Genomic DNA, 23,973 nt, shown 5'->3' with positions numbered 1-23,973 from the left:
CCTGAGATGATCTGTATCAAACATTACACCTTGAATCGTTGATGGTCCTGATAGTCCCTTGGTCGTGTCTTCTCTCAATGGACCCTTATTCAAGTCAACACCTCCACATAATTCAAAGTTAAATTAGAATTTCCCATGCATCCCCGACCGAAAAGTTACACTGGAAATGAGAAGAGAGAAGCGAAAAAGGAAATTCGAGATCGAAATGGAATTTAAGGTTTAGAATGAAATTGAGGACTATGTTGCAAGTTTTAAAATTTAGGGGACCTAAATGCAAGTGCCTGAAAAGTTCAATGATCATATTGAAAACATACTAACGGTAGTGGAACGGCATCAAATGATCGATTACGTCGGGGACCATATTGCAAACGGTCGATTACTTTGGGGGCCATATTGCAAACAGACTAAATGTTGGGGGACTGTATTGCAAGTTTTAAAAGTTGAGGGACCTAAATGAAAGTTTTAGAAAAGTTCAATGACTATTACTATACTTTACCCTATTTATAATTTAATCCTTAAAATTTGATTTTAATTCAAGTTAACCTTTTATTTATTTTATAACATTTAAATCGGTAGGCTAACCATCTTTTTGTTTTGCAGTGTTGTAATTACTCTTTATATTTTTTTTTCTTTTTTTAACGTTTCTTTTAAAGGAATCTATTTAATTCCTAAATGATCATCAGTAAATAATTCATATAGACTTTGATTTAAATTTTTATTTAAAATCTAAATTTTCACAACTAGGACAATCGGTAATTGAATAGTACTAAAAGGGCAATTCAATAGTGTTCATACTTCCTCAATTGTAAACAATTCCTAAATCCGACAAATCACTGATAAGACACACATACCCACTAAATAATAAGTTCAAGGTGTCCAATCTGCCTAATTCAAAAGAGATCGATGACGACTCCATCACATTATTCAAATCGATAAGAGAGTACAATACCATACGGAAAGACCGTTGCGACAAAGCATATTCGGGTTGACTCGACTCGAGATCTTAACGAACTGATTTACTAATAGAAGTTATCTTAAAAAATTACTAATTTACTAATAGATAATAAAACAAATAATAAATTACTAATCTATTAATTTTTAATAAATAATTAAAAATAATAAATTAATAATTAATAATTATAATTTTATTACACCAAAAACCAAATCTTAATTATTATTTTAATATATTTATGGATTGTTATATTGGTGTTTAGACTTTGAATTTGGTTCATATACTCTTTTGATAATTTTTAGTTAAATTTATTAATTTATGTTTATATCAAGTTATATATAGTATTAGTAGATTTTATTTATCGGTAAAAAATAATATAAAAAATTCAGTGAGGTTAACGAGCAATGAGGCCAGCAACGAACTTAATAAATTTAACGAGTAACGAGTCAAACAATAAATTTTCTATTTTAAGTTTCTATTTTTATCTGTTCACTTATTATTTTTTATTTTGTAATATATGCATAATTATAATTATTATTTCTATTTTAAGTTTATCCATTAATTTTTTTAATCATGAATTTTAATAATTAATTTTTTAATTTTATTATTATTTAAAATTTATTATTAACAAAAATCTGGAAAAATATATTTTAAAATTAATCTCCATCGTTATTGGACAAGAATCAATTGAATTAGTACGAATACATTACATTAAAACACTCTGAAATCTTGTTGTATATATGATATATCCTTTCGGCAGTGACAATATCTGCTCAAACTTTCACGGTGGTTGCAGTTGCAGGTGCAGGTGCCGGTGCCGGAGCCGATGATGTCGACGAAGAAAAGAGGTTCTCAACACTATTTTCCATGCCGGTGATCTCTTTTTTGGCCCAATCGACCCATGACGAAGATCTCCCCTTCGCATCACCCTTAGCTGGCCCGGGAGCAGCCGACACCGATTCGACGGATTCTTTGACTTCCGTTACCGGCGCAGCGGAAGCTTCAACATCTCCGACGATAGATTGGACTGAAAGAATCATGATCATTGAGATCAAAACGATAACTAAAGCGATCTTTGCCATTCTTTTCTCTGTTTCTTTGCGATAGAAAAGAAAAGAGAAAGTAGATGAATTTATTTAGTAGAATGTGATGGATGATTTGAGGCTGAAATCATGGCAATTTATAGTACTTTTGGAGGATATATATGCGGCGAGTCCATGGGAAAGGTGACTACAACTTTATTTTTGAACATTTCATTTTCATCCCCAATCTATAACTCTCATTTAAAATTAGTCCCTAAACTCTAAAACCTTTCAATTTCATGCTTAAACTATGACCATTATTCTAAATTAGTCCTCAAACTTTTGAACATTTCATTTTCATCCCCAAGCTATGATATAACAACAACAACAACAACAATAAAACCCTATTCCCATATGCAATGGGGTAAGGGAGAGGTAGGGTAGTAGGCTGCCCCCAACGCATGGTTGAGAGCAGCTTCCGTGGAAGACCTCCGGAAGTCAAAAAATTAAAATAAAGATAAAATGCAATGCATGTATAAATAAATAAAGAAATATATAGTTGAACAGTTTTCATATACAGTCTTCATATGCGCGTTTGTACTGGGAAGTACTTCCTGCAAATAAATCCCTACGTAAAAAATCTATGTATATAGACAGAAACGTAAGACCCGACTAAATTTAAAAAGAGGAAATATGAAGAGAAGGATACACAGTAGTCAACGTTAGCAAGCTACGAGAAGGAATAAAGTCTGATGGGATAAAACATAAACCAAGGTAACACTACTCCGCTATCCTAGTTCTAAGCCTTCATAAATTCAAATGACAGAAACGTATAAAAAGTAGAAGTCATGGAAATTACTATAAAGGCATTAAAAGAAGACAGAGATAACACACCCTATAGATGTGACCCGCACTACTCTGCTACCCTGGTCTTAAGTCTCCATAATTTCCTATCAGAGGTAATGTCCTCGGTAAGGGCTAAATCCTTCAAATCAGATCTCAAGCAGTCTTCCCACTTTCGCCTTGGTCGTCCTCTCCTTCTAGCACAGTCGACTGTAATCGACTCTACCCTCCTAACCGCATCCGACGGTTGTCGCCTAAGGACATGCCCAAACCACCGTAGTCTTCCCTCCCTTAATTTTTCGGATACATGCACCACCCCCAAGGACATCCTAATAGCAGAGTTTGGTGTCATATCCCACAGAGTCTTACCACATGCCCATCGAAGCATTCTCATTTCTTCGGTCTCCATCCTCCTTATGTGATCCTTCTTGATTGCCCAACATTCTGATCCATACAGCAGCGCTGGTCCCCAAATTTTTGAATATTTCAATTTTATCTAAATTATTCATATATACTAATCATATCTCTCGTCAATGAAATCAATAGGCAAGTTATATAATTATATGTTTGAAAAAAATAAAATTTAGGTTAAACTATGGATGAAATGGAGTACATATTTCAATGAATTTGGGGATGAAATTGAAAGATCTAAAAGTTTAAGGACCAATTTAGAATGAGATTCATAGTTTGGGGATGAAATTTGAATGTTCAAAAGTTTAAGGACTAATTTAGAATGAGAGTCGTAGTTTAAGGATGAATCAATTTTTTGGATAAAATCTGAATGTTCAAAAGTTTAAGGACTAATTTAAAATGAAAATTGTAGTTTAAGGATGAAATTAAAAAAAAATATTCGACTCGATTGACCCAATCTATTAAACAGTTCACCCTAATATAAACAATCGAGTAATACTCTAAACTGACCCGGGTATTCAACCTGTGATTTTATGGAGTAGTTGGATCGGGTTAGGCCGAAATTTTTTATAACTGGATATCCGATCTGGCCTGATAGTTTTAATATATATATTTAGTTTAAATTATTTTTTATATTTTAGGTTTTTTTACCGTAAAATTAAATTTAAATCCCTAAATTTTCTTAGAATTATGTACTTTTTAAGTTTTAAAATTTTTAATTAATTTGTCAATATAAGATTTGAAAGAAAAAATTACGATCGATATTAATATTTTTAATGTTTTCTTTTAGAAATAAACTTTAATATATCCAAATACTTATTCTTAAAACTAATTTCAAATCATTATTTTTTATGTATGGATAAAAAAATATATGAAGTATGTACCCATGACCTAAAAATATGGATACCCGAATTTTACAGGTACCCGAACTTAACGGGCCGAAAAATAAATGAATTAGTTCAAAATGTGTAAACCTCAAGTTTTATATTACATTTTTTAGAGTAATTAGGGGTGAACAAAACTTGACTCGACTTGAAAATTTGATTTTTTTTTTATAATTTCGAGTTATTCAAGTCAACTTAAATTATCAATTTGGTTTTTGAGTTCGAGTCGAAATTTGGAAATTTCGAGTTACTCGAAAAAAAAATTGACTATATATTTTGATAATTTTACAGTTTAGTCCATGATTTCATTATTCCTTCAATTCCTCCTCCATTTTAAATCTATTTTTAACCAAATTTGAACCACATGTTCCTAAACCATCCTAGAATATATATGTACTTTCAAATCTTCTTTTCGATAACAAGTTTTCTATTTCTCAATTTAGTCCCTTAAATTTTCTTAATTTCATTATTTCTACAATTCATCATTTATTTTAAGTTCGTTTTTACCAAATTTGAACCACATGCTCATATACCACTATGGAATACCTATGTATATTCAATAACTTTTTTTTTACTAAAAATGTACTCTCTTTTTTATTTAGACCATTAACATTACATTTCTCTCAATTTTGGTCTTTTGTTTGCAATTATTTGTAAATTCTTTCTTCTCGTCAATTCCTTGACTCTTTTATACTCCCATCAATATTTTACACTCAAAATAAAGAAAAATATAAAATTATGAATATATTTTATAATTTTAGATTGTACATGATAAAATACACTTAATAATTTTAATATTTTTAACATCATTATCATTATCATTATTAAATTTAAAATTTATTTTTAACAAATTGATCATAACATAATTTTTTTCATGCGTCCAAGAGGTTTAAAATTAATCATAAGAAATTGAAGGAGAATCGGTAATTAATCCAAATATATTACATTACTATGCTTTAATATTTCGTTGCATATACGAAATATCCTTTAGGCAGTGACAATATCGGCTCAAACTTTCACAGTGGTCGCGGTTGCCGGTGCCGGTGCCGATGATGGTGATGAAGAAAAGAGGTTCTCAATACTATTTTCCATACCGGCAATCTTTTTCTTGGTCCAATCGATCCACGACGAAGATTTCTCCTTTGCATTATCTTTAGCTGGCCCGGGAGCTGCCGACACCGATTCGACGGATCCTTTAACTTCCGTTACTGGTGCAGGTGAAGCTTCAATGTCTCCGGCGATGGATTGGATCGAAAGAAACATGATCATTGAGATCAAAACAATAACCAAAGCAATCTTTGCCATTTTTTCCCTCTGTTTCTTTGTAATAAAAAAGAAAAGAGAAAATAGATGAATTTATTTAGAGAAATGGATGGATGGTTTGAGGTCGAAATCACGACAATTTATAGTATTTTTTGAGGAGACATTTGCGGTGAGTACATGGGAAGGTGAAATTAATGTTGGTTAGAACTTTGACACCTTCCTTACGTTGTTGTAAACAATTTTGGCTTAGTCAGTTTCTGTTACGTCTTTATTGGCGTAATATGTATCACATCACTCAAAGTGATGACATAATATATGTAACATCGTCTAAAATGGTCTAAAATGATGATGTGATATGTATCACATAATTCAAATTAATGATATAACATATGTCACATCAACAATATATGTTTATCGTTAATAAATTAATAATTTTTATCCAACAATGATTGTTTTGACAAAAAATTAAAACATTGGGAGTAAAATGTTCCAAAAATAGGGTATCCCCTTAATGCATGGCACATATGAAAAGAGAGCTCACCATGACCTTAAGCATTTAAAATAATTTTATAGGTATTGTGCTACAATGCATATAATAAAAATGTGATAAATTCATTGAGAGTCGAAGGTGAATACTTGGTTAACTTAAAATTTAATTTTTTCCGATTAATTATATATTTTATTGATAATGTATACCGTGAAATTTTATATATGTTCATTTAATTCAAATTTTTTGTATTATTAATCTATATATATTTACTCTTAAAAATATTTTTGGAATCGGACGAGAACCAATTGAATTAATGCAAATATATTACATTAAAACACTTTGATATTTTATTACATATATATATATATATATATATATATATATAAACCTTCTCTGAGATTGTAGCCGTCGGTGTATGTGCCGATGACGGTGATGAAGAAAAGAGATTTTCAATGTGATTCTCCATTCCATTGAATGCATTGCACATCACAAGTTACATATAATTTTTTTAAATTAATGAATTTATATATAATTATCAAAATCAAGATAATCCCAGCTTTTTTTCCTTTACCTGATCTTTCCCTTGGTCCATTCGGTCCATGACTCCTTTTTATCGTCCTTAGCTGACCTGGTAGCGACCGACACCGATGTGTCGGTCGCTTTAACCTCCGTTGTTGATATAGGTGAAACCACATCGTCGCTGAGGACGGATTGGATCGAAAAAATCATGATCATTGAGACTACAACGATGAGTAAAACAATCTTTGCCATTTTTTTCTCTAATTCTTTGTAAAAATAAAAAAGAGAGAAAGCAATGGTTTTCTTTGCCTTTTAGTTTTTGTTTCGTTTTAGTGACTCGTCGTTAAAAACTTAACGAGTGATGTGCACGTGGCACTATTTTATGGGTAAATTACATCATTAATCACTCAACTATCTTCTCACTTCTATTTTGGTCACTAAAGGTTAACTTTTTTAATTTATTTACTTCAATTTTAAATTACTCCTAATTTAATCACTCTAACTTTCAAATTTATTTTTTTATTTTTAATTATATATTAATAAAATAATAGTATAAATTTCATATCACAAAAATCAGTAATAAAATAAATTAGAGTCATGAAAATAAGAGCAATTTGAAAGTTAAGTAGTTAAATTGAAAAGTTTTAAACTTTAGTATCAAAATAGGAATGAGAAGATAGTTTAAGTTTTTAATGACAATGTACTAAAATGAAACAAAAATTAAACATTAATTATTATTTTAAAAAATTAAAAATTTAAGTATTAAAACGAATCAAAACTAAAAATTTAGACACATTGTACACCCACGATATTACATGTCACCAATAGAGGTGGGTATATGGGCTAAGGCCCGCGGGCTACCCATTTAACCCGCGGCCTGTGCGGGTTCTTAAAGTTATTAGGGCGTTTGTCATAATTCTACCGCTGCTTGATATTTTTTTTCATTTACAATGTATCAAATTATTCTTCATTTTAAAAAAATAAAAATTAAAAGATTTATATAGTATTTTAGTCTTATAAAATTTACATCATTATCACTTTGGTATTTAAAGATTTTTTTTTTTATTTTTACCTTTATTTTTTTCATGAAGTATGTTATCCATTTCGTTCTTTAATTATAAAAAGTCATGTGATATTCTAATAATATATCACATGACACGTAATATTTGGATTAAAAAAAAAGTAAAAGAAAAAATTAAAAACATATTTTTCAACTTTTAAAGACTTTTAAAGGCTTTTACAAAATAAATATATTTTAACAAATTAATGACTTATATTTTATCAATTTTAATATAACCGTATCTTTCAAATTTACTCATATATTGTAAGTATTTTATTTTATATTTTCATATTATGTTTTAGTTTTTCTCTAAAGTATCCATAAAATACAATTATTAGGACCACTTGACAACTTTCTTGTTAAATTTGTATAATATTTAATTTTGTTGAATTTTTATGTTTAAATTTCTGCTTGCATACACTTCTGTGTCTTCATATTATAGCCTTGAACAATCGTGTTTTATAAAATTATAATGTGGTTATTGTTTTATTTGTTTTTCAATTTGGTGATATAAGTGAATATTATTTTTTTAAATTTGAGTTTAAGTAATTATATCATTATATATATATATATATATTAATGATTAAAAAATAAAAAAAATTATTTTATAATCATTTCCGACTATTTAAAATAAAATTTGAATATTATTTATTACTTTGACTTTGCTACCTTCCTTTTCAAGTTGTTGGATCATTTTTAAAGGTGTAGTAAGTTAGAACATTATTTTTTATTGCATTTAAAATTGTTGTTATTTAACGGGCCGCAGATAAGCCTGTTTAGCCCGTGAGTTAAATAGACGAGCCACAGGCCTTAAAATTCAAAACCGTTTATGAATACGAGCTTTTTAAACCGCTCCGTTTAAACCCTCACGGTCAAAACCTGTAAACTAAACGGACGGCTAACCTGAATACCACCTCTAGTCACCAAGCTTGCATGAAATGCACGTATGAAAGAAACTGCCACACGTAGTTACACATGTCGATTTCCTTGGTGTTCTTATTTTAACTCAAAAATATTTTCTTTCAAACCAAACATGTCCACTCCGACCAGTATCTTCAAACTGTCCCTCCCTATGAATTCTTTCAAATCAAACATGACTAAACTACCCATCTTGCTAACCACAACAAATTCTAACGGCACAAAATTATCGCCGCCGCCACGGCGTCGGATACTAGCTGAAAGATCCTTTGGTGCCCCAAGGGAGGTTCATTCGGGGTCAAACTATACGTCACCGCCGACGGATGTTCTGGAGATTCAGGGGACTACCGAAGTGGACCCTTCCGATACCCCATTAGAATTCACCGCCGGCGACCCTCCACCACTCGGACGTCCTACACCTGACACTGGCCCTGATTTTCCGAAGCCACCATTGGGACCTCCTCCAACTGATCCTGAAGTAGTTCCTGTCCCACCATCATCACCACCGAGTCGGGAGGCGCCACCTGAAATGGATCCTCCTTCAAAGCCTCCGGATTATGTGCCGCCACCATCTGTACCGCCAGAACTTCCCACGCCAGGAATCCCTCCGTCACCGTCTGAACCGCCGGTACTTCCAACGCCGGGAATCCCACCGCCACCATCGGTACCGCCAGAAATTCCAACACCCGGATTCCCTCCTGATATTCCACCGCCTCCTAAAGGTCCATCATTTGTTTTCTAGATGGATCATAGATGTACAACTTGTTTGAAATGTTCTACTTTTTCTCAATAATAACAGGTTCCATTTCCATATTCTCTCGGAAGAACCGAGATATCCATAATAAAAAAATCTAGGGTAAATTATGCATTTAGTACTTAGTATTAAATTATTAGTTTTGATCCGTTTTAATATTTAAATTTTCAATTGTTTCAATACTTAAAGTTTAATTTTTATTTATTTTAGTATTTATCCTAAAATATTTAACATTTAGTTTTATTTATTTTAGTATTTATCGTAAAATATTTAACGTGTTAATACTTAAATTATCAGTTGGTCCATTTTAGGATCTAAATTTTTTATTTTTATTTTCAAAACTTAACGTTAAATTTTGAACATATACTAAAATGAAACAAAAATTAAATTTTAGGTATGATTTTAAAAATTTTAAAATGAAACAAAATTTGAATTTTAGGTATGATTTGAAAATTTTAAAATTTAGATATGATTGGGCGAATGAGTTGATTTCGTTGAGGATGGTTGATCACTCATTACATAAATAAATATGATTGGACTGGAAATAAATATTATCTATTCTAAATATATATATATATATATTGATCCGGGTAAAATATCAAAAATATCTTTCAGATACAAATATGACATGGTTTACCTCTTATAGTGGAAATAACTTAGAATAAGTGAATGATCTTGGATAAACTCTGAAAAATACCTTAAACCTAGCATCAAATTGTCTCTAAAAAGTCTTGGAACACGGTCCAAGCTCGTCAGTCTATCTGGATACGATTATAATATAAAAATAAATAATATGATTGGGATACATGTTCGTCTTCTCAAGAATCGTGCTATTGGTGGTATGATGGTGACTAGTTCAACTAGTGTAATCAGTATTGAAAAGTGAATATTTTGAAGGATATCAGTCCAAATGATTAGTGAGTACTACGATATTGAGATCTGTTCAGCCTTATTTGATCCAAAATCATGATAATTTAATATAAATTTTGAATAGGACAAATTATCATTAAATTATTAAGTATTCTTTCAAAATTAAAATAACAAAAATAACTAATAGAGTAAAATTACAAAAATACCCTTGCATTGCAAAATATCAAGATTTCCCCTAAAAGTGAAAAATAACCTGAAAGGACATACCTGAACAAATTATCAGAAAACGTAGATATGTTTGGATTAATCAGAATTACCGAAATGTTTTCGAACTGTGAAATAACTAAAATAACCTCCAATCTTCAAATGACCAAAATACCCTAAATCCTAAAAGAACAAGAATACCTTTAACTCTAAGATTATCGAAGTAACCTCGACTGTTTAAAGCGACTTGTTAACCTAACGACTTAAAATAAGTGGATGTCCTTGGTAAATGTTAGAAACACCGATAAACCTAAGTGTTGTATCGCCATTTAAGGTGAATCACGACCCAAGTACGTCGGCTATTCTGGAATGACGGATTTACTGATTTATTGATATACGGGTGACAATTTATATACCATGGCTATTTAATATATGTTATGTGATTATTTGTTTTCACTAGAAGATATGATTATGTCGATTTATGAACCATTGAATTCACTGCTTACTATGTGAATCGTTTTATTGAGATATTGTTTTGAGTAGGATACTGGACTATGAAGGATCAGCTCTGGTCAAGCTGGTAATTACGTACGGACCCAAGACATTTCCTTAGGTTGGCTCCTTGGTCCATTGGGCCTATGGTAAGTCCTTATAGATGCAGTTTTGGGGAACTACATATAGTGTATGGGTGGAGGGCATTCATGTGATTTAAATTAACTACATAGTCATTTTTACAATATTCTATCGGATCATGATTTTGATATTATAGGATACTGCTAAATCTGATTTCTACTAGATACTGTATGAGTAGGAGTCTGAAGTACGGATATTTAACTCTAATCAAGCTGATAATTTCTTACGAACCTAAGGCGACTTTTAATAGTTGGGTGACTTAAAAAAGTAACATCTTATAGTTAGAATATCATTTTATAACTTTTAATAGTTGAATTACTTAGTAAAGCAATACTCTCCTTGAGTGACCATTTGTGCACTTTACCTATAAATAAATAAACAAACAAATAAATAAACAGAAAATATGTTTGAAAGAGTGACTGAGAGGCGTTCAATGCAAAAAAAAAAAAAAAAAAATAGCTCTCTCTCCTAAATATATATTTTCTTCCATTTTGCCGATGCTCTGAGAGATTCGCCCTTTGAATTTTTTGCTATATCGAATTAAGCTTTCAATCGGGTAAGGTCTTTTGCTTTTTAATCATCGAAATCGGATCATAAATCAAAGTAAAAGTCTCTCTTGTTACCTCGATTTAAATGACTTTTTGGAATTTTTTTCATTGATCTATTAGCTTTTTTTTTCTTTTTAAATATTAGATTATAATATTGGAAATTGATTGATTGAATACAATTTTCTCGATTTTAGCTTTCTGGGTTTTTTGTTAATGCATTGATCGGGTATAGTTTATGTTTCTTTGAATCGATTGAGTCTTTCCCTTTTGCTGCGGAATTTAGATTTTTTGTGATGAGAATTTCGATTATGAGGTATTGGGATACGAAGATATGACCCTTTCAGATTGTATAATATGATTTTATTCATACTTTCTCTTTTTGTTTGCCAGTGATTGATCTAATGAGCTGATTATGAATTTATTTTCAATTTTTGGATTTTGTATTGTAATTTTATCTGGGTCGATAACTTGATAAACGAGTTTACATTGTTCTTGCTTTGGATGCAGCTTAAAAATGGCATCTATGTTTCTTAAAGGGAGTGGTAGTAGTAATAATCCAGTGTCTCCATTGATATCAATTCAAGAAAAAGGTAGTAGGAATAAGAGGAAGTTCCGGGCTGATCCGCCCTTAGGTGATCCGAATAAGATTATAACTGCACCTCAAAACGGTTGTCCGAGTTATGAATTTTGTGCTGAGAAGTTTGACATCAACCCAAACCATGGTCAGGCTAGTGCATGCGACTTGTGTGGTGTAGGCGAAGATCATTGCAACGGATTAAAATTCGACCTGGGATTTCCTAGCATGGTAGGTTCTTCCGAGGTTTGGCCAAGTCGATCTAGAGAGGAGCTAGAAGCTGATGGGTTCCAAGATGCTGATGGGTTCCAAGATGCTGATTGGAGTGATCCTACGGAATCTCAGCTGGAAGAACTTGTTTCAAGCAATTTGGATGCGATATTCAAGAGTGCAATAAAGAAAATTGTTGCTTCTGGTTACACTGAAGAAGTGGCTACTAAGGCAGTCTTGAGGTCTGGCCTATGTTATGGTTCTAAAGACACTGTCTCAAACATAGTGGATAATACCCTAGCATATCTTAGAAGTGGCCAAGATAGTAATCCTTCAAGGGATCACTGTTTTGAGGATCTGCAGCAGCTGGAGAAGTATATATTAGCAGAATTGGTTTGTGTTCTTCGAGAGGTTCGGCCTTTCTTCAGCATCGGGGATGCAATGTGGTGCTTGTTAATTTGTGACATGAATGTCTCACATGCTTGTGCTATGGATGGTGATTTAATAAATGGTTTTGTTGGCCATGGAGGTTCAAATGGGAGATCTTTTACTTTCAACCACCCCCCATTGAAGACAGAAACCAAAACTTCTGAATTGAACCTTCCGAATCCTTGTAAACCTGTTCCATCTATTACTTGTTCTCATATTTCTCTACCTGAGGTACCATCTATAGGAATCCATGACACAACAAAATCAAAGAATTCCCTTGTTCTAAGTGGTATAGTCTCGGAGAAGGAGTGCACAAACTCCATTTCTGACGGTGCTGATAAAACCTTCTCTGCAGCAGGAACGTCTCAGTCTTCAACAATGGAAGAGAAGTTTGTGGGTAGAAAGATTCACTCTTCCAAGAGAGATTATATTCTTCGGCAAAGGTCACTTCATCCGGATAAAAACTATAGGACATGTGGATCTAAAGGGTCATTGAGATCTAAAATGAACGGTTTTGGAGATTTAATCACGGACAAGAAACTAAAATCAGTCTCTGAATCTGCTGCTGTCAATGTAAAAAATGCATCCTTGAAAACTAAGGCAATGGGAGCTGATGTCCTTCAAGATAATGGGAGTCACAATCTTTCAGTTAATTCAGATCCCTCTTCTTCTGCAACATTTTGCTTAGATAATGGTAATCATACTTCTCCACCAATAAACATGCCACCTGAATTATCACCCATGAATAACCCGTGTTCACCTGCATTATCAACTGCCAATACGGAGCTTTCCCTCTCATTGCCCACCAAGAGCAATTCAACTGTAGTGCATACTGTTTCTCATTTCAGGGCTACTAATTCGATCTTTTCTGGGATGTCGAATGATAAATCCTTGGGGCAGTGGACCCCTCAGGATAAGAAAGATGGGATGATTCTGAAGCTCGTCCCAAGAGTGCAGAAACTGCAAAATCAGCTCCAGGAATGGACAGAGTGGGCCAATCAAAAGGTTATGCAGGCTGCTTGTCGACTAAGTAAGGACAAAGCTGAACTCAAGACTTTGAGGCAAGAGAAAGAAGAAGTTGAGCGGCTTAAGAAAGAGAAATTGAGTTTGGAAGAAAACACTAAGAAGAAGCTCATCGAAATGGATGTTGCTTTGTCCAAGGCTAGTGGGCAGGTGGAACGTGCCAATGCTACTGTCTGCAGGCTTGAGGTGGAAAATGCAGCACTACGGCAAGAGATGGAAGCTGCGAAATTACATGCAGTGGAGTCGGCAGCTAGCTGTGAGGAGTTATCAAAGAGGGAGAAAAAAACACTCATGAAAGTTCAGTCTTGGGAGAAGCAGAAAGCTTTACTCCAGGAAGAGCTCATGACCGAAAAACGCAAGGTTGCCCAGAAACAACAGGAATTACAGCAGGCTAAAGTTCTCCAAGAACAGCTTGAGGTATTTCTTCATGAAAGTTCAATTTCCAAGCATATCTTTACCTCTACTTTCTCTCCACAAATTCGCTTCGTGAAAATGTGATTTAGTGAGGAAATCATCCACTGCTTGACGTAGGTGAATTCAGATTTCTGATAATCAACCCGAGTATAATTAGTAAATTTTGCATGTTATAGACTTTGAATTGTCAGAAGAAATTGCCAATCTGCTCGGTAATGTATTTCATTTGTGAGATCGTGAAAAGTTCTATGATGATTTGGCACCATTTATGAAGTCCCCCAAGTGTTGGATCTAAATTTATTTGGCTTGGAAGTCTCTTGGTGTCCTTTATTTCGTTTAGGTGTTACTTTTGCATTATAATAAGTGCAGCGGATGATTGGGGAACTCCTTTGAGATGACAAATGGATATGGTAAACACATATATATCGTGCACTTGCTTGTAATAGGCTTATATTTTTGCTAGTAAAAGTTTAATACAAATTCAAAGAATAGAAGACCGGGGATTTCAGATAATCCATTGTATGACATGCCAAAATAGTATAGATTGCCTAAATTGTTCTTGATTTGCAGGTCAATTCTACTCTTAAATTTCTTCTTGTTAAATTATTTATTATTACATATTTTTTTGTTTGGATTTTGATGTCAAAGTTTTTGAATAAAAAAATCAAGAGAAACTAATATTCGATACATCCTAGCACTAATTTCTCATTATATCCTAAACATTTGTGGAGTTATCTTTTAGCATATTCAATTCACTTGTACATTTTCCCACAATTTTCTAGCTTTTTTTGAGAATATTTCTTTTCCCCCCTTTTTTACCTCGAATTGATTGGATGTAACATATCAAATTACGGTTTCAAGCCACCGCGAATCTGGATTTTGAGGTATGCTGCTTGTTTGTTCAAGAAGATGAACTTTGGCTATTTGTGGGTGATTCTTATGATTATGGCTTATATGTTATTGTCCTATTCTCATTGAAAAGGGGAACTATCACAGGCTAGATTGAAACAAGAAGAAAAGGCGAAGGAAGAAATACTTACTCACGCTTGCTTAGTACGAAAGGAACGAGAAGAAATCGAGGCTTCAACGAAATTAAAAGAGGAGATGGTGAAGTCAAAAGCAGAAACTAGTTTGCAGAAATACAAAGAGGACATTCAGAGACTCGAAAAGGAAATCTCTCAATTGAGACTGAAGACAGATTCTTCAAAAATTGCTGCACTTCGAAGGGGCATCGACGGAAGCTATGCTGGAAAGTTTACGGATAACAGGCACTGTACAGGTCAAAAGGAACCCCGAACCCCTCTTACAGTGATAGATTTCCACGAGTTCTCGGGGAAAGGAGTCGTGAAACGCGAACGGGAATGCGTGATGTGCCTTTTGGAGGAGATGTCGGTGGTGTTTATCCCGTGTGCTCACCAGGTCGTTTGCATTGCGTGCAACGAGCTTCACGAGAAGCAGGGCATGAAAGACTGCCCGTCGTGTAGGAGTCCGGTCCAGCGGCGTATTAATGTACGTTATGCTCGCTCTTAAACTTTTAATATCGGAAGTCGAGAATTATGAAATAATGAATGTTTGTGGGACTCCATTTGAAATTGAAATAATCCATTTGAGTTATACCTTTTGAGAGTTTTAGACTATTGAGTTGCATTATGGTGCAAGATGATGCTATTTCATCTCTTCTTACTGCTAATTTGAGCCTTTTTTCATTTTGCTAATGTGAGCCTTTTTTTTCCTTTTTGCTAATTTGAGTCTTTTTCTTTGGTATAATGTCAAAATCCGTGGTTAATCTTTGATAAAATTAATTTCTATATATAATTAATTATAATTATAATTTAATTTATATACATAAATTTATGTATCACATCATAAATCAATTTTATCAAACATTTTACACTTAAAACCATATTATAAAACAATTAAAATTTGATCCAAATAAACAAATTCAAAATAACAAATAAAAAGTTTACTCGAGCAAAATAACCGGTTAATTTATTAGTTAACGACGAAGCAAATCCATTCTAGTTGCCGTCCGATGAGTTCTCCTACACATCACTCGACGAAGTCGAAGGGTAGCCAATACCATGTCGTGTGTTCGGAAACACGACGAAAACCGATCCCGAAATCGCTCCGTTAACCGGCGGCAAAACCATGAGCAGAACCTTCTCGGTGGACTCAAAAGACGGATAGAAACACTGCACGGTATCAGGAATCAGAGTTTTAAAAAACAGTCCGCGACCGCGATTTCGGCCGCGATATAGCGGTTTTGCCGCCGTCCGAGTTACCCGCGACGGCCGCAATCATGGTAAATCCGAAATAACCAAAAACGCGACCGCGATTTGAAACTCTGGTTGGAATCCAAAAGGGACAGAACAGCAAACACAATGACGGAGAAAAACACATGAACGAAATCACCAACCCTCAGCTTGTACTTGGATAACCCGACCGAACCCGAAGACGGCCAGAGACCGTTAACGATGGCGATACCATAATGAACCCTGCCGTCACCGTCTTCGTAACTGTCCGTAAAGCAAGAGAAAGCACATGAGAAGCCACAAAGGGCAATGAGGATGCTGGTGAGGACCTTGTTCACAGGGCTGCAATGGCCGTAGTTGGTTAAGACAGGGTTAAGGAACTGGAATACGAACACGGTTCCGGTCGGAAGGAGCTTGATAAGGTTCCCGAGACCTGTCAATGTTCTGTCCGAAATCGAAGTTGATGAAGGAGAAGCTGTTTTACTGCTGGATTTCGTTCTCCGCTCCGTCTGAAAACCGAATTGTTTGTAGATGATTCGAACATCAATCGAAAGAAAATCGGATTCGATCTTATTAATTTGGTTAATGGATGGAATTTGTATCCAACGTAACCCATGATGGCATGGAATTTTCAGCTAAAAGCAATGTCCCATATTCTTTTAGTGGTCAATCATTTCTAGATGCACATAGACAACTTTTTTTTGGGGTAAATTAGATATAAATCATTGTTCAAGGACCTTTCTGTTAATGTTGCCGCATCATCAATTTAACGGAGATGACGGTGGAGTGATCGTTTTGTTACAAATCGATATCGTTAGCGATTAGTTTATTACTTTTGAAACTTTAGTGGGGAAAACGTAAACCTAATCAAATACTAATGAGCATTTGTGTAGTTTACCCTTAAATATAACTATTTATTGTCGATATTCTTTTTGGAATAGTTTGTTTTTGGTGGTCGGTATTGATGATTTTAGCCACATAACATGAGATAGTCGGTCAAATATTTCGATTATTTCGAACTCGAATAAAACGTGCTATTATTAAAAAAAATAAAATAAAAAATAGAAATGTGATGTTTCACTTTCTTAATCCTCTGCAGGACCATTTTATTTTGTGTTGTTATCGATAGAGATGTTGCGGTCAAGTTGAGCTCAAGTCGTGATTTTAATTTTTTTTATTAATCTGATATAAGTACAAGATAATATTTGTTTAAAGATAAATTATTAATCTATCAACATTGAACGTTGATACCCTTAACACTTATGGTACTCAAACTCGAATCCTCAAGTAATAACAATAATTTATTTGCCACGAATGTCACTCAACTCGTGCGTGATTTTAATATTAAATTATGATAATTTTTGTTTTGCTATTAAAATATTTTAATTTATTTTAAAATTTAAACTATTATTTTTAACTTTATTTTCTAAGAAATGGTTAATTTTTTTACAAATAAAGACGGACTTATTGAGATCAGGGTTTTAAAAAACGGTATGCGACCGCGATTTCGGCCGCGATATAGCGGTTTCGCCACCGTCCGAGTTACCCGCGACGGCCGCAATAGCGTCCGCGACGGCTGCAATCACGGTAAATCCGAAATAACAGAAATCGCGACCACGACCGCGATTTGAAACCCTGAGTGAGATACCAACTATTGAGATCCCAACGATTTGTTTCATTTTAGTACTCCTATTAAAAATTTAATGTTAAGTTTTGACACAAATAGAAAGTTTAAGAATTAAAACGGGCTAAAATTGATAGTTTATGTACTAAACGCGTTAAATTTTTAACGATAGGGTATTAAAATGAAATAAAAACTAAACTTTAGATATAATTTTAAGAAAATAAAAGTTGAAGTACTAAAATAGATGAAAAGGAATAGTGTAAGTATTAAAATTCATAGTTTACCCTATGTTTTACATATAAAACCACTTTCTAAACAAGACAAAAAAAAAAAAAAGCTTTGGATTTTTGTTTTCAAAGAAATCATGAAGGGTTTAATATTAAAGTAAGTGTCCAAACTATACCTAAATTATTAAATATGTACTTAAATTATTTTTTTACTTATTCAAGTGTCTAATATTACAAACGTCATCCATTGAAGTGTTCTCATGCTCAGGGACGAGCCTGCGTATGGGTGGTCGGTAATCGACGAATGGGTGATCAGAAGTGACCGGCGGTTAGAGTAAATGTGGTTATAATAAGAAATTTTAGGAGTTGTGACCGATAATTTAATCGCTAAACACGTAATTTATTCTATTTTATAATTAAGGCCTGTGTTTTATATACTGATTTTTCATATATAAAACAACTTTCTAAACAATACAAAAAAGGCTTTGGATTTTTGTTTCCAAAGAAATCAAATTAATGGAATATCAAATCACTTTCTAAAAGGTTTGTAGAAAGCATTTATACCCTTTTATTTGTTTGTTTGTATGTTTTCTGGGTTTAGATTGTGCTATAATTCCTTCCCACAGAGTTATAAATCGTAAGCCACAGGCTTTCATCGTTGTCGGGTCAATACTCATATTTGCACCCTTTTTTATTAGTGAGAAATGGAAGTGGTTCAGATTCAGAGAAGATTGGTGGACTTCACAAAATCCTTGTTTATGGAGGTAATTCCCTCCAAAAAGAACAAGACAGGAACTTTAAGACATACAAATTTGTTAACAAAAATCTCCGTTTTGTGTTTGATTTGTCTTGTTTTGTTGTTGTTGGTGGTGGTGGACCGAGAAAAGGGTTTATTGGACAGCCAGTTCTTACAGCTTCAGCAGCTTCAAGATGAGAGCAACCCAGATTTTGTTGTTGAAGTTGTCTCACTTTTCTTTGATGATTCCGAGAAACTTCTCAATGAACTCACCATTGCTTTGTAAGAAACAACATAACTCGTCATAGCTGTCTGAGATTAGTGTTTGATTTTTCTTGTTGTTTTGTTTCCTTTTGCAGAGATCAGCCAAATGTTGACTTTAAAAAAGTTGATGGCTATGTTCATCAATTGAAAGGTAGCAGTTCCAGGTACTTTTATAAATCCCCTTCACAAGCCTTCATGTAATTGGTTGTTTGATTCTTTAGAACAATTCGAGTGCCTCGTCGAATTGATCCGGATCATGTCGGAACAAGGTTCGAGCATACCTGTCTATTTAGAATGCCTCAGCTGCATATATCACTGCACTTTCACTTGTATCTATTCGCGAATCTTCCGTCATTCGATCCCCGCAGGGACATAGAACCCCATACGGTCTTGGCTGCATGCTCCCATTGTTCTTCTATTTAGTGTGCCTGAGCTAAAAATGTCACTGCACTTTCGCTTGATATGTTTTTCTATTTAGCATGCCTGAGCTGCAAATGTCACTGCACTTTCGCTTGATATGCTCTCTGTAATCGAATCTCGAATTTGTGGAACTTCTATCACTCGGTTCCTTCAGGGACCGAGAATCCCTTATATCTCGGCTGTGTATGCTCATTGTTCTTGTCTGTGTTCTAAAACAGCATAGGTGCACAAAGGGTTAAAAACGCTTGTGTAGATTTCCGCAACTTCTGCGAGGTGCAGAACATCGAAGGGTGAACTTAGTTACTTCAAGTCTCTCATTTTTTGTTCTTTTTTACTCGAAATTTATGAAAGCTTATAATTTTAGGTGCCGAACATGTCTGCAACAAGTGAAACAAGAGTGCTACCTGGTGAAGAACAAGCTCGAAACATTGTTCAGGGTTTGCACTTAAGAGCCCTAGCTTTTGCTAATTGATTCGTTCATTAATGATCGGTTTTCAGTTGAGAAAAGTGGGTTTCATTTCTTATTGCAGTTAGAGCAACAGATTGTCGCATCCGGTGGATCGATTCCGATGATCGAAATGGATTTTTGAAGACCATCAAAGCTGAAGAGAAAAAAAAGCAGGAATTTTGAGTGGTATTCTGAAGTAGCAAATATTGTTCTGTACCGACATAAAAGATCAGATGTTGTCTGGTTGTATGTAAGACTTTGATGAATGAAAAAATATTTCGGATTAGAATGTGACTGTCGGATATGAGTATGCATATGACACCTACGGCATCTTCATTTATCTTGAACTTTATTCGAAGCAATATGAATATAACCACAACACTAGCATGAAACAAAACTTGCATTCTGTTCTTCGGGGAATCGAAAATCCGATTCATGATCGGAATGTTTTAAGTTCTACTAGGTGGTGTTTTCCACATTATTCTCTGCTCATCATAGTTTCCTAATGCAGCAGATTGTTTTTCATCAGCCAATCTATTGGCAAATATTTTGTAATAGGCCGTATGATCGACATTTTTCAATATTTTTACTGCTCTCTCCCGTTTTTTATCGATTAAAATCCTGCCGTCCTTCGATTCAACACCTTCGGCAACGACTTTAATGGCTATTTCTTCCGTGGTGGATTTCAGATTGTGATGATTTTCGGCCATGAACACTGCACCAAGAATCTCGCCCAAGAATGTACCCTGCAATTAAATTCGGTTTTGTAATTACTTGTGGCACAAGAAATCAAGCATAAACCGATTAGATTTAAGCTCTTTTGAGCTTTACCATATGGTGATATCTGTGATGAGTTTGCTGCAATGTGTGTAGCTGGAACAACAAACGGTTGACAAACTGAACTTCAGGAGTCTTCCTGGTCAACTGCAGCCTCTCAAGTATCTCTGGAAACCGACCGACTTTGCGTTGAGTATCGAGAGGAATGAGTGTGATGTTTAGCCCCGATTCGAAGACCGTCTTCGCGGCAAACGGATCAAGAAACATATTGAATTCGGCGTACTTGTTGGAAGGAATAGAGAAGACATTTCCTATATTGAGGCGACTTCTGCTGATATGTCCTCCAACAATATACACATTCTGTAATTACAAGCGATTGAAAAATCTTAATATCGACGGAAAACTAGATTTCGGGAAAAGGTTGATCAACTTCCGAAATCCAAGTACCTCGATCAGTGAAGCTGTTCTTGTTTGAGTTATAATCTTGGCTAAACTAGTCAAAGGTCCATTTGTCAATACCGTAATTTTGGATCCAGGATCCAAAGTTCTCAATATTGAGTTCCAAATTTCCAGTGCCAAAGGTTGCCTCAATTCAGGATGATCAGTATCCCTTGGAGCTCCGAACTTTACCGAGTTTTCCGCAGTATACCTGCAATGAAAACCGACATCTTTCAGTTCGGTTTTAAGCTTTTCAGACAAGAAATAGAGTTAAGAGAGAACAAGGATGAAGTGAAACACCTTCTAGGACTTCGTGGTAACTCCCGAGCTAGCCCGTAAAGAGTATCCGAATCGAGGAATCCACCACTTCCGTGCGGGATAGCCTTAGCATATTTGCAGTCTCCAACAGGAGGGAAAACTTTATCTGATTGATTCATTGCAAATACATCTCCCAGACCAACCGGAATGTCATCACGGCCCATCATGTGCAGTACATCATAGATTATATCGATGGTTGCAGCATTAGCCCAACCGGTCGGAGACACTAATATTGCCTGGATAAGGAGAATGCAGTGTGTAATATATCTTAATGCAATCATTTAACGGAAGTCCGAAACCGATGAAACTGAAACCAGTTACCTTGAGGTTGAGCACTTCCACAGGTACTTTGAGGAGATAAAATAGAGCTACAAAATCTCCGGCACTCATATCCATATCGAAAACGACTGGTTTCCCCAACATTTTGTTTCTAAAATCCGGTTTGAAAAGAACTTCTCTGTAATGTGGAAATTCGGTAGTACGATTGAACCGCCCCATACGTACTGGACTATTTAGAACCTGCATTCCAGGCTCCAGCAATGTTTATAACATGTCATCCATAAATATCGGACAAGTTCGAGTAAAATGTGGCATTCCGATCGTACATACATCCAGAAAACTTATGTAGAATTCTCGGTCAAGTTTGCTGCTGACGTCCTTATTGGCTTTTGCCTTTGTGGCGACGAGAACACGAACTGCATCCGGGCCGGTCACCTCCTTTGTGTAACCATCCTATTTGGTCATAATGCTTTAGATAGTTGTAAAAGGTATGTATGTATGTACAAAAGGGTTGCTCTGGTGAAAACTTGACAATGGAGTTACCTCGCATTTCCCTTTTCCGTTCTCAACGAAGCAAAGTGGATCTCGAAGACCGGTCTGGACATGGCCACTATGAACTCCACCTTTCATCAGTTTAAACTTCGGAACTTTAAGGCCATCGAAGAATGGATTGGAGCCATTGGATATTCCGTAAGGCTTGTTCGATGTAACTACAGTTATATCCATGTATTCCATTTCTGCAAACTCATTCTCCCCGTTATTCTTGTGCGAATTACGCATGATCGAGACTGCCACACCGGACATGAAGGAATCCCACATGAAATAGCTCTGCAGGAGGTAGAAACACCACGGTTAATGACATTAACGCGACATTAACGCGACATAACACGGATTCTTAAAACACTGACTAACAGCATTAGCATTACCGTGTAGAATTGGTCATCGAACCAAGTATCACGAGACATTTTCAATGACTGAAAGCAGTATTCAGCCTCATAGGTGCCCCTGTTCGCCTCAAATGCTTTGAAAAACTCCTCGGTTATCTGTATGGTGTTCGTTGCATCAAGGGGAACGAGGGTTACCGGAATGCCCGAATGAAGCACCTACAACATTAGCAAACATATGTTACACTCTCAGAGTTCTAGATCCATAAGCAATTAACAAATCAACTTCTTTCAGTTACCTGATATGCCGCAAAAGGATCTCCAAAAATATTAAACTCGGCATAAGGATTTGTGTTGTAGTCTGTAAACAGATTACCGCGGTCACCGCACTGCCGAGTCTGGCAAGACGACGAGTTACCGTTCCCAGGGCAGCATCCCGTCGGGTTTTGGGACCTCACTCCACCACCCATGACATATATGTGCTCAACATTTTTCTTGAGGTGTGGATTACTCATGAGAAAAATGGCAACATTTGTGTGAACTCCTGTGATGAAAACATTAATTGGACCTTTAGATATTGTTTCGATCATCACTTGCTGAGCGGTAGGCTGTCGAAGAGGAGTATATTTCCGGCTGCCCTGTGGAAGGAATGCTTTTTGGATGCCGTAGTTTGTGTCGATATCTAATCGTCCTCCGAGGCCTACCGGAATCGCTTGCCTATCGACAACCTCCGGACGTCGTCATCCCCTAGTAAGCAAATTACAAATACATAAGCTCAACATACACACTTACAGAGTTACAGTCCTATCCGAAACCGAAACTCGAGTCCTAGTACCTGTTCGATAATCGGAAGATATCCACCGACATTCGGTTGTATGTTACCGTCTTCCATGATACCGCCTTCTCCACCTACTCCGACCGCGACATCATCACGCCCCATCATGTAAAGTATGTCATAAATTTGATTCACCGCATGCCCGGCATCAGTCCATGCATTTGTACTGATGGTGATTGCCTGCAAAATCCGATTTCATATCGCTGCAAAATAATTTTCCTAATGCAGAAGATAAAAGTTCACCTCCAATAGAAACTCTGATCTGTTGAGCTTCAAGAGGTACAGCAGAGCGAAGAAGTCGTCGGTATCGACATCGGTATCCAACAGAATCCGATGAGGCTCGGCCTCGACGATGTACAACCTAACTCCAATGACTTGTATGATCAAAATCATAAGCATCCAAGAATTTCTCAGCTGCCATACCATTTTCATTTCTCTCTAACAGTACTG

The 23,973-nt window shown here is 35.1% G+C and overlaps 4 protein-coding genes and 1 pseudogene across 5 annotated transcripts; 3 read left to right on the top strand and 2 right to left on the bottom strand.

Moving 5' to 3' along the window:
* The first annotated feature begins 2,736 nt into the window (after positions 1-2,736).
* LOC120175268 (histidine-containing phosphotransfer protein 1-like) lies at positions 2,737-20,153 on the top strand. Of its 2 annotated transcripts, XM_039181935.1 has the most exons (8): positions 2,737-2,748; positions 3,364-3,367; positions 18,823-18,888; positions 19,012-19,142; positions 19,220-19,288; positions 19,763-19,834; positions 19,909-19,981; positions 20,075-20,153. In XM_039181935.1, the coding sequence occupies exons 3-8, from the start codon at positions 18,829-18,831 to the stop codon at positions 20,132-20,134; spliced, it is 465 nt and encodes a 154-aa protein (XP_039037866.1). In that variant the 5' UTR covers positions 2,737-2,748; positions 3,364-3,367; positions 18,823-18,828; the 3' UTR covers positions 20,135-20,153. The 2 variants fall into 2 exon arrangements, with proteins under 2 accessions (XP_039037866.1, XP_039037865.1); XM_039181934.1 differs by lacking the exons at positions 2,737-2,748; positions 3,364-3,367 and having other exon boundaries at positions 18,755-18,888.
* Positions 8,538-9,104, top strand: LOC120175218 (basic proline-rich protein-like). Its single transcript, XM_039181888.1, has one exon. It carries the CDS (start codon positions 8,538-8,540, stop codon positions 9,102-9,104), a length of 567 nt encoding a protein of 188 aa, XP_039037819.1.
* On the top strand, positions 11,257-15,647 carry LOC120175266 (putative E3 ubiquitin-protein ligase RF298). The gene is made up of 3 exons (XM_039181932.1): positions 11,257-11,379; positions 11,879-14,024; positions 15,018-15,647. The coding sequence occupies exons 2-3, from the start codon at positions 11,886-11,888 to the stop codon at positions 15,549-15,551; spliced, it is 2,673 nt and encodes an 890-aa protein (XP_039037863.1). The 5' UTR covers positions 11,257-11,379; positions 11,879-11,885; the 3' UTR covers positions 15,552-15,647.
* Positions 16,064-16,889, bottom strand: LOC120175217 (protein DMP2-like). The gene is made up of 3 exons (XM_039181887.1): positions 16,881-16,889; positions 16,393-16,782; positions 16,064-16,213 (listed from the first exon to the last, which is right to left on the bottom strand). Exons 1-3 carry the CDS (start codon positions 16,887-16,889, stop codon positions 16,064-16,066), a joined length of 549 nt encoding a protein of 182 aa, XP_039037818.1.
* Positions 20,154-20,296: 143 nt separating the features above from the next.
* On the bottom strand, positions 20,297-23,973 carry LOC120175267 (annotated as a pseudogene).

The sequence above is a fragment of the Hibiscus syriacus genome, unplaced genomic scaffold (genome assembly GCF_006381635.1).
Source record: "Hibiscus syriacus cultivar Baekdansim isolate YM2019G1 unplaced genomic scaffold, ASM638163v2 tig00112159_pilon, whole genome shotgun sequence".
Lineage (NCBI taxonomy): Eukaryota > Viridiplantae > Streptophyta > Magnoliopsida > Malvales > Malvaceae > Hibiscus > Hibiscus syriacus.
Note: the sequence above shows the minus strand (reverse complement) of the source record. Positions and strands in the feature narration are given on the sequence as shown.

Excerpts from the sequence above, each read along its gene's own strand:
- LOC120175218 (XM_039181888.1), top strand. The coding sequence starts at position 8,538 with ATGACTAAACTACCCATCTTGCTAACCACAACAAATTCTAACGGCACA.
- LOC120175266 (XM_039181932.1), top strand. The coding sequence starts at position 11,886 with ATGGCATCTATGTTTCTTAAAGGGAGTGGTAGTAGTAATAATCCAGTG. Across the intron at positions 14,025-15,017 it reads TTCTCCAAGAACAGCTTGAG|GCTAGATTGAAACAAGAAGA; the intron begins GTATTTCTTCAT and ends GAACTATCACAG.
- LOC120175217 (XM_039181887.1), bottom strand. Across the intron at positions 16,214-16,392 it reads TCTCCGTCATTGTGTTTGCT|TGTTTCTATCCGTCTTTTGA; the intron begins GTTCTGTCCCTT and ends GATACCGTGCAG.
- LOC120175268 (XM_039181935.1), top strand. The coding sequence starts at position 18,829 with ATGGAAGTGGTTCAGATTCAGAGAAGATTGGTGGACTTCACAAAATCC. Across the intron at positions 18,889-19,011 it reads CAAAATCCTTGTTTATGGAG|GGTTTATTGGACAGCCAGTT; the intron begins GTAATTCCCTCC and ends GACCGAGAAAAG. Across the intron at positions 19,289-19,762 it reads TTGAAAGGTAGCAGTTCCAG|CATAGGTGCACAAAGGGTTA; the intron begins GTACTTTTATAA and ends GTTCTAAAACAG.